The following is a 14,545-nucleotide window of genomic DNA, read 5'->3' on the forward strand; positions in this document are numbered from 1 at the left end:
TGTATTGTCCAAAGAGTTCCCAGCTTGTCCTTTAAAGCCTCTTCATTACTGCAAAGGGCCTGGAGGATTTTGGAAGGTCCATGTTCAGGGAAAGAGCATCTGAGGTTTGGGATCGCTCTAAAATTCCTGCTGGAGCACAAGTGGCTGTGTGTCTCCTGGTCCTCAGGGAAGCCAGGTGTGGGAGCTGCCTCTCTGCCGATTTTTCAGGCCAAGGGTGAGGTTTTAGGAGCTGCTAAGCTGATGGAATCACCACTTGTCACTGGAGAGCATTCCCTCCTTCCCCCCTCCCCTCCTCCCTTCCTTCTCTCCTTCCCCCTGGGCAGCACAAGAGGGAACGGCCTCAGGCTGGGCCAGGGGAGGCTCAGGGTGGACAGCAGCAGGAATTTGCCCATGGAAAGGGAGCTCAGGCCTTGGCAGGGGCTGCCCAGGGAGCTTTGCAGTGCCCATCCCTGCAGGTGCCCAAGGAAGGGCTGGACGTGGCACTCAGGGCTCTGGGCTGGGGACAAGGTGGGCATCGGGCACAGCTGGGACTCCCTGGGCTGGGAGGGCTTTTCCAGCACCAGGATTCCGGGATCCCCTTCTGGTTTTGGCAGCTCCTGCTGTCACCTCCTGGATTTCATGGCCTAGAGGTGACACATCGTGTTTTGTGTCACCTTTTGCTGCCCCAGCATCATCATCCTGAGATGAGGAGCCTCAGGGTTCCAGTGGTGCTCTTGGTCTGTATCTGTTCTAGAAAGTTCCTCTTTCCCTGATCACCCTCCGAAAACAGCCACTTTAGGAGAGGTGTTTTTTTATCTGAGGGGTGAATCTCCTCCAAAAGTAGCATTTCCATCTTGCAGTGTAGCAAAGCATAAAATTCCCAATTTAATCCTGATTCCACAGTGACTCATTTCAAGACTTTCTTTTTAAATTGTTTTTTTAGTAACAACCTTTTCAGTGAGGCAGCTCCAGGCAGGCAGGGCTCATTCATTGCTGGCATGGTGCTGCTCAGAGCTGGGGGGGCTTCTCATTTTCCCACTGGATTAAAAACCAGCAGCTCTCACTTTGGGGCAGAAGGTTTAGAATTTAGAATTCAGCCTTGTACCAGCACGTTTGAGATCATTGCTGTTTGCCCTTCCCATTCATGGATGAATTTTTCAGCTTGTGAGAGTGGCTGGAGCTGGCCCAGCAGGGATTTAGGTTGGCTCTTAGGGCAAGGCTCTTCTTTCCCCACAGGCTGCTGCCACTGCCCAGGCTCCCCAGGGAATGGGCACGGCCCCGAGGCTGCCAGAGCTCCAGGAGCATCCAGGGATGCCCAGGCTGGGCTTGTTGGGGGGTCTGGGCAGGGCAGGGGGGCACTGGGGGATCTCTTCCAGCTCAGGACATTCTGGGATTCTGTGATTCTCCTGGCCCTGATGTAACTCAAAGTGCTCATGTGTGGCTGGCAGGGAAGGGAAAATATTTTAAAATTGCTCTTTTCCTAATGTGACTGATCTTTGCTTGCTAGAACAGGGATTTATTTTCATTTGTGCCACTGGTGTTGCCCCTAAATTGCTGCTTTTCACACTCTGCCACCCCTGTGCTGCCTGGTGGCCCCTGGCACTGGCTGGGCATGGGGACAGGAGGTACCTGGGGCTTGGGGTCATCTTTTACAGAAAAGATGTGTGGGGTTTTCTGAGAAGAGTCTTTTTCCTCCCCATGTCTGGAGGTCAGGATTCCCCTCGGAGCAGTGTGGCCACTCCAGCAGCCTGTCCTGCAGGGAGATCTCACTTTCCTCCTTTTACCTCTAGGCCTGCCGTGTCCCTGACCTTGTCCCATCTGGGGTCTGGTAGCATTCCCTTGCTGAGGCTCTGCACAGGCAGTGCCTGGCACATCCAGGATCTTGTTCTTCTCCCAGGGTTCCTGGCTGTTTTGTGCCTGGAGCTGAACAGGTCTGGGAGCACCAAGAATAACAAAACTCAGCTTTTTTGTGGACTTGTGTTATTCACAAGCTCCTTCCTCCTCCTGCTCCTTTCCTCCCCCTTCTTCCCATCCCTTTCTGCTCCTCCGTGTGCTGGGATCCACATCTGGGATGGATGGGTCCTTCTGCCTTGGGTCCCCTTGGCTGCTGTCCTGGTCCTTGTGGGAAGGGAATTATACAGCAGGGTGGCTTTGCTGGAGTTCAGGGAAGTAGAGGATAACGGGATCACTGGGAAGGGTTTTTATTCCTGAAGAAGTCAAGGTGATGCTTGCAGGCTGTTGCTGAGGTTGGATAGTTGGGGTTAGGGATTTCCTGTGGGATCAGCTGTAGGAATCTGGGGACAGGCAGGGCTTTGCCCTCTTGGTGTCCTGTTCCTCAGGGGAAGGGAAGGACTTTGCTGGGAACGCCAGGAGCTGGCTGCAGCAGGGCCACGTCCCACAGCGTGGGTGGCTTGGGAGCAGCTCATTCCTTCTGGCTGTAGGAAAGGCAGATTGTGCAGTGTGTGCCATGGCCAAGGCAGAGGCTGTTGTCACCCTGTTTCCTGCTCCCCAGGGTTCCTGTGAACATGGAAATCATCAGCTCCTGCTGAGACACATGAGGGATAAATATGGCTAAAACTGGGAGAAGCTGTCCTTGTACGGCAGTGTGGGAATGGTGCTGCTTCCCTTGGGTTAATTACACAGCAGAGTGTCTGGGAAGGGACCAGGGGAGTCCTCGGAGCCTGGGCTGCTGGGGAGGAGCGGGCACAGGCCAGGAAATGAGGGGAAGAGCCCTTCTGAAGGTCCACGTTCCTCCTGGGGCACTGGGCTCCCTCAGCTGTCCTGAAGAGACAGAACCAGGCTGTGAGCCTGCATCTTGGGTCAGCTCTGAGCTCTCCATCCCAGCCCTCCAGCTTGGAATGGACATGGAGCTGCAGGAATGAGTCCAGGGGAGGCCATGGAGATGCTCCAAGAGCTGCAGCCAGGCTGGGAGAGCTGGGGGTGCTCAGCCAGAGAGGAGAAGCTGCAGGGAGAGCTCAGAGCCCCTTGCAGGGCCTGAAGGGGCTCCAGGAGAGCTGCAGAGGGACTGGGGCCAAGGGCTGCAGGGCCAGGAGCCAGGGAATGGCTGCCAGTGCCAAGAGCAGTTTGGATGGAGCTGGGAACACCTGGGACAGTGGGAGGTGTCCCTGTCCATGGCAGGGGTGGCACTGGGTGGGCTTTGAGGCCAGTATGAGCCTTTCTGCCATTCTGTGATTTCTCAATAAATTCTGACGGCAGGAGAGCAATTCTGTACTTCTGTTACCTTGTCAGAGCTACCAGAACTTTGGCTTCTGTGTCTCAAGCTCTTCCTGCTCCAGGTGTTCTTTGCCATGGATGTCACAGAGCTCGTGCCCAGAGCTGGCCCTGGGGGTCGCTGGCTTTGGGCAGGAATGGCTCTCCTGGCTCAGGGCTGGCGGGGTGCAACAGCAGGAATCTTGTGCGGTTTTCTTTGACTTCTGCTAGGCTTTCTTTGGCGTCTTCCATTTCTCAGGCAGGGATGACTCACTCATCCATTATGTGGTTTCCTGACTTTCAGCAATTTCTCTTTGGCTCAGTGATTACGAGTTTGGATCCCGGTGTGCGGCAGCTGGCGCGAGCGCCGTGGGCTGGGGCTGCCTGGAGCGCTGACTCACGGCTGGGACGGGGGCTCAGAGCACTTGGATTCCTTCCCACCCCTCCCTGGGAGTCTTTCAGAGTACACAGAACAGAAGCTGATGCCGCCCTTGCATCCCTGGAAGTGTCCAAAGCCACCTTGGATGGGGTTTGGAGCAGCCTGGGACAGTGGAAGGCGTCCCTGCCCTTGGTAAGGGCTGAGACTTGATGATCTTTGAGGTTCTTCCCAACCCAAACCATTTTGGGATTCTGTGAAAATCACTGGAAAACCGGTGTGGGCTGTGGGATAATCCTGTCCCTTTGCAGGGCAGGAATGTTGATCCTGGCTCCCTGAGACCTGAAGCAGGTGCCACAGGATTGTCCAGTGCCGTGGATTCCACTGCCAGGGCTCTGCAGAGCATTCCCAACACACGGAATCACACAATCCTACAGGGGTTTGAGCTGGGAGGAACCACAAAACTCATCTGCCATGGGCAGGACACCTTCCACTATCCCAGCTTGCTCCAAATCCCATCCTTGGACACTTCCAGGAATCCAGGGACAGACACAGCTTCTCTGGGCCAAGGCCCGAGCACCCTCACAGGGAGGAACTTCCCCCCAGTCTCCAATCTAACGCTGCTCATAGTTCAAAACCATTTCCCCGAGTCCTGCTCCTGTCTGCCCGTGTAAAAGTCCCTCTCCTGTCAGTTTTGGATGGCCCTGGCTGTGGCTGCACTTTCAGTGACTCAGTTTTGTTCCACACAGCGGGGCAGGAGTGTGTCAGCAGTCAGATTTCTGGCTTTATGGTTATGAAGTAACCCAATCTCCAGTTATTTCAGCTCCTCAGAACTTCCCTGCCCACGGGGTATTTTGGCTTCTGCTGCTCCTCTGGAGAAGGCCCTGACATGGTATTTTGGAGCTGTCCGTGGGCAGAGCCGCTGTGCCTGACAGGGTGGGACCAGAACAACCTCTGTTATCTTATTTGTTCAGCCCAGGAGAAATGTCCCACGGGCCTTGGCAGTCACAGAGCCCTCGGGAAGGAAACGGGTGAAGTTGGCACTTGGAGGCCGGAGCACCCAGGCCAGGGTGCCCAGATCTGCTCTGGGCAGGTTTGGGAGCCACAGGGAGGGTGGGGTCATTCCCAAAAACTGCTGGGCACGGGGTTGGTCACAGATGGAGTGCATCATTGGGCAGCGTGGGCACTGCCAGGATGGGATGGGATGGTGGCATGTGTCCCCACTCCAGCCTTGTTTTCTGGGGGTTGTGTGTGTTGTTTTAAAGGGATGGAAAGAGTGAAGCACTTGAAGACAAACAGGGTGACAAAGTTCTGGTGGGGGGGACTGGGTGGAAGGCAGGGATGAAAGGGCTGTGCTGCTGCTGCAGGGAAGGGGGAGGATGTTTGGAAGCAATGGGCTGACATTAAATCAGTAAATTAGTGCATGGAGAGGATGAAAGAGGCTGATTGCACTTGGTGATGAGAGGATTTACAGTAGTAAATAAATGCTGAGCGTGTACCAAGGAGAGAAGCCCATTTGGGGAGGGAATTTTAAGGTTTTAATTGAGTGTAAGTTCGTGACTGTGCAGTAACCTCACTTTGCTGTTTAATTCCTTCCTGTGGCTGTGTTCAGCTGTGGTGGTGCCGGGAGGCTCTGTGGATCCCACAGGGCTTCCTCCTGCATCTGCCTGACCCTGTGTGGCTTTGTCATGCTGATCCTGTTTCCCTGGGCACTGTTATTAAGTGGTTTGTGAACATTTAGGGCTAGACCTTCCAGCAGAGACACCCGAGGGCGTTGGTGCTTTTTTGAAAGTCTCTCAGAGATCAAACAGTCCAACCTCTGCCTGGATTTACATTTTTCCTAGACTGTTTAATCTGAGTTGAGTACAAGGATTTGGGGTTTTGCATTGTGCAAGGCGCTCCCTTAGAGGAAAAAAGTCTCTTTGAACTCCTGCTGAAACTTTGTGGTCCTTGAAGGTTGGAGCAACCTGGGACTGGCTGGGGGTGGCACTGGATGGGCTTTAAGGTCCCTCCCAGCCCAAACCAGTGTGGAATTCCATGGAGTGGAAAACTGGCTGAGTGCATTGAATGCCTGTTGAACTGTTCCAGACCCTGCTGTCCCAAGGGGGATGGGACCACAGGAGCATGGGAATAATTCCCTGTTGAGCAGATATTTGAATGCTGTCTTCTGTGTGCTCTGAGCAAACCCCCTTCAGCTGCTGGGTTCTACATCCCAAAACTGCTGGGAGAATCACTGTTGGGGTTTGCACACTGTAAGGGAGGTGGGAACATGGATGAGGTCCCTGTGGGTCATGGAGTCACAGGTTTGGGTTGGGAGGGACCCCAGAGCCCACTCATTCCCCCCCAGCCATGGCAGGGACACCTCCCACTGTCCCAGGAGCTCCCAATGTCCAGCCTGGCCTTGGGCACTGCCAGGGATCCAGGGACAGCCCCAGCTGCTCTGGCAATTCCATCCCAGCCCCTGCCCACCCTGCCAGGGAACAATTCCTGCCCCAGATCCCATCCAGCCCTGCCCTCTGGGCTGCTGCCTGCCCTGAGCAAGACCTGGTGCCCTGGCTCTGCACCTCCCAGGGAAGGAGTTTGCCAGGGAAGGTAGGTCAGAAGGAATAGGAAAATGAGCAAAAACTAAAATCCCAATTCTGTTTGATGAATCCACATAATTTTTTGGAAAAATGGATTCATATGTGAATTTTGCATGTGCTTGTTGCTGAGTGTGGCACGTTAGACCTGTAGTTCTCTCTGTAGTAAACAAGCTGAACAGTGTCAGCTTGAACTATAAAAACACTCTGAGTCCTTTCCTGCCAGTGGGAATGGCTGGATACTCTCACAGCTCCATCAGGCTCTGATGTTTGGGAATCAGAGCTGGAAACCCAGGATTATTGCTGTGCCCTTTTGCCCTTGCTCTCTGTGCTGCTGCTCTGCAGCCTTGCAAGATGTCAGGGCTCCCAGGACTCCCCTTGCTATTCCAGAGGGAATGGAAATCTCTGGATACATCCCTCACAGTTTAATGCCTTCGTTAAAATTCCTGAAGTTGTCCTTGGTGTTTTTTAATTGAAACCCAGAGTTCCATGGGAGGAACCCTGAGCACGGAAGTTCAACTGAGCCCTTGTTTACACGGGTGAAATATGTAAACAGTTCTTTTTCCCCAAATATAGGGCTTTTTTCCTTGGCTGCCCTCCCGGTGTTTATAAAAGCCAGTTATGTAAATGACAATTGTAATAATTAAGCTGCTGTTTAGTGCTGTCCCCACGGCTGCTGCAGGGGCCGAGCTGCTGTTAACGAGTTTGGGGCGTTATTGAGGATAATGGGAGCTCACAGAAGGAAACCAAGGGAAATTAAACAAACAAAATCCTTGTTTGAGAGAATCTGCCATGAGAAAGGAAAGGTCTGGAATGAAATGATGTTCCAGGGGAGCTCTGGAGATCATCGTCCCCAGAGCTGCTGGTCCAGGGCCGTGTCCCGTTGGGTTTTGGGGTCTCTGTGGCCGCAGCCTCCACAGCTTCTCTGGGCAACTTGTGCCAGCCAGGACCACCACAAGACACTTCTTCATCATCTGTTGTAAAACCACCCCAAACCGCCTTCTGTGGTAGGTGAAAATGGCTGCAGATTGCACCGGCGAGGGGCAGGTTGGACATTGGGAAGAATTCCTGAATGGAAAATGTTGTCCGGCGCTGGCACAGGTGGAGTCTCATCCCTGGATGATTTCACAGCCCTGTGATGTGGCACTTGGGGACACGGTCAGTGCTGGCCTCGGCACTGCTGGGGAACGCTTGGACTCAATGGTGTCCAAGGGCTTTTCCAACCTCCATGTCTCAGTGGAATTCCAGCTCTGTTTTGGCACTTAGGCCTCAGTGTCCTTTGGTGATGTGGGTGGTGGCACCTTAGGGGTGGCAGCAGGAGCCCTGACAGAGGCTGCAGAGTGTCTTTGTGGGGACAGCGAGCCCTGAGGGGCTGAGGGTGGCAGGAGGAGGATGGGGAGAGGAGAGGGATGGAGGGATGGAAAGGCCAGGAGGGATGGGAGGCTGGCAGGAGGGATGGAAATCCCTCAGGAGGGATGGAAATCCCACAGGGGGATGTGAGGGCGGCAGGAGGAGGAATGGAAAGGCCGGGAGGGATGGGAGACTGGCAGGAGGGATGGAAGGGCCCTCGGGGGGGATGGAAGGGCCCTCAGGAGGGCTGTGAGGGCAGCAGGAGGGATGGAATGGCCCTCAGGAGGGATGTGAGGGCAGCAGGAGGAGGAATGGAAAGGCCGGGAAGGATGTGAGGGCAGCAGGAGGGATGAAAAGGCCAGGAGGAGGGATGGAAGGGCCCTCAGGAGGGATGTGAGGGCAGCAGGAGGGCTGTGAGGGCAGCAGGAGGGATGGAATGGCCCTCAGGAGGGATGGGAGGGCAGCAGGAGGGATGGAAATCCCACGGGAGGGATAGAAATCCCACAGGAGCCATGTGAGGCCCTCGGGAGGGCTGTGAGGGCAGCAGGAGGGATGGAATGGCCCTCAGGGGGAATGGAGATCCCGCAGGAGGGCTGTGAGGCCCTCAGGAGCCATGTGAGGCCCTCAGGAGGGCTGTGAGGGCAGCAGGAGGGATGGAAGGGCCCTCGGGGGGGATGGAAGGGCCCTCAGGAGGGCTGTGAGGGCAGCAGGAGGGATGGAATGGCCCTCAGGAGGGATGTGAGGGCAGCAGGAGGAGGAATGGAAAGGCCGGGAAGGATGTGAGGGCAGCAGGAGGGATGAAAAGGCCAGGAGGAGGGATGGAAGGGCCCTCAGGAGGGATGTGAGGGCAGCAGGAGGGCTGTGAGGGCAGCAGGAGGGATGGAATGGCCCTCAGGAGGGATGGGAGGGCAGCAGGAGGGATGGAAATCCCACGGGAGGGATAGAAATCCCACAGGAGCCATGTGAGGCCCTCGGGAGGGCTGTGAGGGCAGCAGGAGGGATGGAATGGCCCTCAGGGGGAATGGAGATCCCGCAGGAGGGCTGTGAGGCCCTCAGGAGCCATGTGAGGCCCTCAGGAGGGCTGTGAGGGCAGCAGGAGGGATGGAATGGCCCTCAGGAGGGATGGGAGGGCGGCAGGAGGGATGGAAATCCCTCAGGGGAAATGGAGATCCCGCAGGAGGGCTGTGAGGCCCTCAGGAGCCATGTGAGGCCCGCAGGAGGGATGGGAGGACAAACATGTTGATGTGCCCAGGTTAATGGCCCATCAAGAACAGCCCTTGGGAGGGACAGGAGACTCTTTGTTCTGCAGGGCAGATCCACCATTGAGTTGACGGCAGGAGATAAAGGGCCGGGAGCCGAGGAACAGCGGGATGGAGCCGGGAGGCTCCCGATGACTCAGAGGGGCGCTGGGACTGAAGGTGAAGGTGATGGTGTTGTTCCTTCCCTCTCCAGGAGCCACAGCCCTGCTGAGGCAGCGAGCGGCTCTTGGGGAAGCTGCTGGAAGTTCTGGACAGGGAGATTTATTTAAACAAAGCAAATTTCTCACTCATTTTGAAGCTTTTGTTCGCTGAAGGTGTGTTGGAATAGCCTGATTGCAGTATTCCAGGCCTGCTTGGACAGGGCTTGGAGCAACCTGGGACAGTGGAAGGTGTGGATGAGCCATAAGGTCCCTTCCCACCCAAAGGATGATTCTGTGCTTTGATCTTTAGGCTTAATCTTCCATCAGGCTTAGGCAAAGTGGCTGGTGCTGGTCTTTGTTCCTTCATTTGGGTATTCCCGCAGCTGCAGCCCATGGAGATAAGAGGGAGAGGAAGGGAGATAACAGGGAGGGGAATGAATAGCCCATCCTGGCTGCTGAAGTTTTGGGACTGTTCTGTTATCAGATCAGAGTTGTCTGCTGATCACTTGTGCCCCATATTCAGGCTCTTTCTGGTCTTGATGAAAGCACCGAATTCCTCCCTGGGTTTGTTTTGATTGCTGTTGATGGTGTAGTTGGTTATCAGCACCTGGCAGCTCTTGAAACGCTTGTTTTATTGTCCTTACTGCTGCTCTCAGTCCATCTTCATTCCTGGCATCTGTGTTGGAAGTACCCAGGGGTTGTCCTTGGGGTGGCAGGAAATCTGGGCAGGGTCCCCTCAGTCCCTGACTCCCCCAGTCCATCATCCCTTCCATGCTTCATCCCTTCATGTCCCTTTCCCTGGTTGAGCCCCTTGGACAGCCGTGAGCCAGGGCTCAGGAGTTCCGTGGTCAGGAGGGGGTTAATCTGAACAAATCCACTTTTACAATAACACGACCTTCCCTTCCTTTAATCCAAACTTTGCTAGAGCGTTGCCACGTTCTCCCCTGCAACAACAAGCACAGGCTCAGAACAAGATAACCATGTAATATTTTGGGAGATAGCTTAGCCCGGCTTCATTTTTCCTTCTGGAGCCGGGTCCAAGGGCAGCATAAACACAGAGACCATCTCGTGTCCCGGCTCGCTGCCTCGGAGAGAACAGGAGGAGCCCGCACAGAAAGGCCCAGCCCAAAGTTCTGAGCCACGGGAACACTCTTGCAGTGTAGGAGAGGAACCCCAAATCTCTCCAAATCAACCTCAGGGTATCCAGTGTTCCTCCGAGGTCCCTGTGATTGCGGGCGTCCCCTCAGCAGCTGGCCAGGAGTGTCCTGGGGGAGCAGAGAGCCCCAGTCAGGGTTCCCAGTTCACTCACTGGTTTGGCCACCAGGTCACAGCACTGCTGGACACTCCTGGCCACATGGACAGACCTGAGTTAGCCTGGAAAAAACTTCCCGAGGTTTGGGAAGCAGCAGGACACCAGCCCTGCCTCTGCAGGAGGCTTCAGCATTGTCCAGCTTGTCAGTGGGAAGCCATTCCCGTGTCCCAGTCCCATTCCAGCTCTCCTGGAGCCCCTTTGGGCACTGGAAGGGGTTCTCAGGTGTCTCCTCTCCAGGTGAACACCCCCCGCTCCCCCAGCCCGCGCAGCACCTTGCACTTGGCCCTGCTGAGCTCCGTGGCCTGGGCACGGTCCCAGCTCTGCAGCCTGCCCAGGTCCCTCAGGATTCCCCATCCCTGGCTCTGCTGTCACCGCCTGGCTGGATCAGCCCCGCTCGGTGCTCGCATGGACCCGGGCACGCAGCAAAATGTCAAGTGTGAGTCTTGGGAAGTAGGAAATGATGTGAAAAGCAGCCAGAGGAGCCCGTTCCATAATCAGGAAGCAGGGAAGGGTTTCAATTGCTGGGTTTTATAAACACAGAGCTGTTCCTCCCCGGCCGCACGCGGTGCCAATGGCAGCAGCCTCCAGGGGAGATGCGGAGCTGTGGCCGCGGGCAGGAGCCAGCCCCTGCCGAGAGAGCTGCCCCGCAGCGGGGGAGAGCAGCAGCCCTGGCCCGCCGTGCCCTGTGCCCAGCCCGCAGTGGCTCCCAGGGACAGCAGGAGGGGCTTTGTTCTGCTGCCTGACGTGCTGGTGTTTGCCCCCAGCAGAGTTCTGCCGCATCGACAAGGCCCTGTGCCACGACGAGGACGAGCAGCTCAGCTTCGAGGCCGTGCGCAACATCCACAAACAGATGGACGACGACGCCAACGGCAACGTGGACGTGGAGGAGAGCGACGAGGTCAGTCAGGGTCCAGGCCACTGCTGGGGGCTGCTCTCACGGTCAGGCTGCTGTGGCCAGGGCCTGGGGTTGGGCTTGGTGCCTCCTCCTCCTCACAGAGGAAGGCATGTGTCACCTTGAGATGATCCAAAGGGTGTCTCAGCATTGTCATCAGTGCTGGCTGGGGCTTTTCATCACTGCTGGGGGTTTGTAGCTACTTCACTGTTATCCAGAGCAGCTGTGGCTGCCCCTGCATCCCTGGAAGTGTCCCAGGCCAGGCTGGATGTGGCTTGGAGCAACCTGGGATAGTGGAAGGTGTCCCTGCCCATGGCAGGGGGTGGAATTAAATGAACTTTAATGTCCCACCCAACCCAAACCATTCCATGGTTTTATGTTCACTGCATTCTTCCAGCAACCAACTAAAACAGTCCATGTGTGCTCGCTGCAAAAAAGGGAACAGCTTTTTGTTGTGTCAGCCTTGGATGTTTTAGCTGATAAAGGCTTGAAGAGAAAGAAGGTTGTTGTTCTTTGTTTACACAAGCACTGATGGAAATAAGAGTCTGCTGGAAAAGGGAAAGCTCTTTGTTTTAGTGTTTCCTCACTTGTGGTGGGTGCTCGTTGGAGGTGAGGAATTCTCTTCTAGGAAGAACTGGCAGCTAAACAGGAAAGTCAGAGTAGGGGAAGCTGAAAGGAAGCACGTGGGTGCAGGATCTGCTGCCACTCACAGGTAGCTCTGCAGTCCCAGGTCACAGGATCCCAGACTGGTTTGGGCTGGAAGAGACTTTAAATCCATCCAGTCCCACCTCTGCCATGGGAGGGACACCTCCCACTGTCCCTAAAGGCTCCAACTGGCCTCGGGCACTTGCAGGGACCCGGGGTCAGCCCCAGCTGCTCTTGCAGATCCAGCCCTCACAATGTCCCTCTGGAGTGGTGACAGTCCCCAGGGACACAGGCCCCTGGTCCCAGGAGCTGCTGGTTTTGGGTGGCTGTTCCCAGCTTGCAGGGCTGTTCCCTCTGCCTCAACCCCACTTGAGTGAGTAATGAAAACAATTGAAGAGCTTCCAGTTGCGTTTCCTCCACCACATGAGGTGTTTCCCTGGAGGCAGTTCCCTGCACTGAGAGGCTGGAGCTGCAGCTCAGCCTCTCCCAGGGACTGGGGCAGCCTGGGGCAGCCCAGTTCAGCCCATGTGTGCTGCTCCTTGGCATTTAATCAGGAATAAGCCTCGTGTCCTTAGGGCTGGGCAGAACTGGCAGTTTTATGTCTCTGAGCAAACCTTGGAGTCAAACCACTGGAGTCACTGGGAGCTCCTGGTACAAAACAGTGCTGGGAATGTGTGCTCAGAGCCTTGGCACAGAGACACTGCCAGGGTGGGAGGAATCCTGTGGGTTTTTCCAAAAGGCTTCAGAATCACTGTCTTGGGGCTCTTACAGCCACTCCTCAACCCCCTCTGAGCTGCATCTGAGCACTGCTGAGCCCTGGCAGGGCTGCTTCCAGCACCTCTGCTCTGCATTTAGGAGGGCAGCAGAGCTGGGAAGGGGCTGGAGCCCCAGGAGGGGCTGAGGGAGCTGGGAAAGGGGCTGAGCCTGGAGCAAAGGAGGCTCAGGGGGCCCTTGTGGCTCTGCACAAGTCCCTGGCAGGAGGGGACAGCCGGGGGGGTCGGGCTCTGCTGCCAGGGAACAGGGACAGGAGGAGAGGGAACGGCCTTAATTGAACCCCAGGGGAGATTCAGATTGGGTATTTGGGAAAATTCCTCCTGGAAAGGGCTGTCCAGCCTGAGTGGGGCAGAAGGGCAGAATCCCAATCCCTTTCCTGCTGCCCATGCTGAAGGATCAGCCCAGGGCACAGGGATTTCAGGCTAGGGCTGATGTGGAGCATCTCCCACCAACCCCCAGCTCCCTCTCCCCAGGGCTGCTCCCAGTCCATTCCCCCCAGGCTGTTTGTGCTGGGATTGCCCTGCTTGGCTGCTCTTGGCTTGCTGCATTTCCAGTTGGACTCAGTGATTTTGGAGTGGTTTCCAAGCGCAGTGATTCCTGTCCCTGGGGTTCCATACCTGCAGTTGCAGCTCTGCCTCTGCTGAGCTTTTAGTGAAGCTGCATTAGGTTCACCTGTCAATAAGCTCTGGAGCCACTGAGGGAGGCATGGCAGGAATTTCCCTCTCTGGGCTGGCTCCTGCTGGGCTCTCCCTGTCAAGGTTATCACTCTCCCCCACACGGACCCTGCAGTCAGGTTTAACTCTGGGCTCTGCTGGGACAGCTGCTGGGGGATTATTGGGAAGAATGCAGGAGGCTCAAATTTAAACCTTTTACAGGGTTCATGGACTTCCAGGATGGTCTGGGTTGGGAGGGACTTTAAACCTCATCCAGTTCCACCACCTGCCATGGGCAGAGACACCTTCCATTATCTCTGACTGCTCTAAGCCCAGTCCAGCCTGGATTGGAACACTTCCAGGGATGGGCATTTTCCTGGTTGGTTGAGAAGTTCATATTTTCATTTATTATTTTGACCCCTACCCTTTGAGGGTAAGTGATGGGAGTATTTTGTTTGGTCTGAAACCCCTGCCTGGGCAGGAGGGGACACACAGACAATGGTACTTTTAAAAGAAGTTATGGGTGGAGTTTTGTCCCACAGCTTCACGCTGTCCATAAATCATCCTTGCAGTTTTCCTGTTGGGAAGTGAATTTTCAATGAAGTTTCAGATCACACCAGTGGCCTCGATTAAATTGAAAGAAGTGTCCCTCATGGGGAATGTTTCTAATTAGGGATCTATTCCTGTCTCCACGCTCACAGCAAAGGCAGCTCTGGCTGTTTGGGATGTGGGTTCCTGCTGCCAGGGCTCTCGGATGCTGCCAGCCTGGTTTCCTCAGGAAACAAGGTTTGTGTTGCTGCTCAGTCTTTCTCTGGCTCCTCCCAGGCCCTGATCCTGCTGCCTGGGGTCAGGCCTTGGGGCCAGGAGTTGTCTGTAATTTGGATGGAAGGGGTAGCTCAGCAAAGCTGTTGAAGTTGGGGAGCAGCGAGCTCCCGGCACGTGGCCGGGTCTGGCCCTTGGCTCCGGCACAGCGGGAGCTCGTGCTCAGGAGGGAGGGTGGCACAGATCCAGGGATGTGGGAGGGATGGGAAGGTTTGAAAAATCACTTCAGTAGTTGGAGTTTCTGCACATTAAAAAAAAAAACAACTCAAAACAGAATTCAGGGAGAGTTTGGACAACACTCTCAGGCACAGGGTGGGATTGTTTGGGATGTGCAGAGCCAGGAGTTGGACTTGATGATCCTTTTGGGTCCCTTACAACCCAGAAGATCCTGTGATTCTATGAGAAAAAAACCCTGCAGAAAATCCCATTTTGTGAGTCTGCTCATTTCTGACTGTACCTTCAGCCAGCAAGTTTGTCCCCAGTCCCTCTGCAGCTCTCCTGGAGCCCCTTCAGGCCCTGCAAGGGGCTCTGAGCTCTCCCTGCAGCTTCTCCTG

At 55.6% G+C, this 14,545-nt stretch overlaps 1 protein-coding gene across 25 annotated transcripts in view; it reads left to right on the top strand.

Annotated features, from left to right (window-relative positions):
- The window catches only part of STIM1 (stromal interaction molecule 1), a 73,876-nt gene that overhangs the window by 17,370 nt on the left and 41,961 nt on the right, over positions 1-14,545 (top strand). For 12 of the 25 annotated variants that reach the window (XM_086883859.1, XM_086883840.1, XM_086883856.1 and 9 more), the window contains one exon: positions 10,973-11,103. In XM_086883859.1, the coding sequence (XP_086739985.1) occupies positions 10,973-11,103 (131 nt within the window). Of the gene's footprint in view, positions 1-7,448; positions 7,493-8,788; positions 8,913-10,969; positions 11,104-14,545 lie in introns of those variants that run through there. The other 13 variants (XM_086883842.1, XM_086883858.1, XM_086883838.1 and 10 more) reach the window with 3 other exon arrangements.

Source organism: Cyanistes caeruleus, chromosome 3 (assembly GCF_971803275.1).
Source record: "Cyanistes caeruleus chromosome 3, bCyaCae1.hap1.1, whole genome shotgun sequence".
Taxonomy (NCBI): Eukaryota; Metazoa; Chordata; class Aves; order Passeriformes; family Paridae; genus Cyanistes; species Cyanistes caeruleus.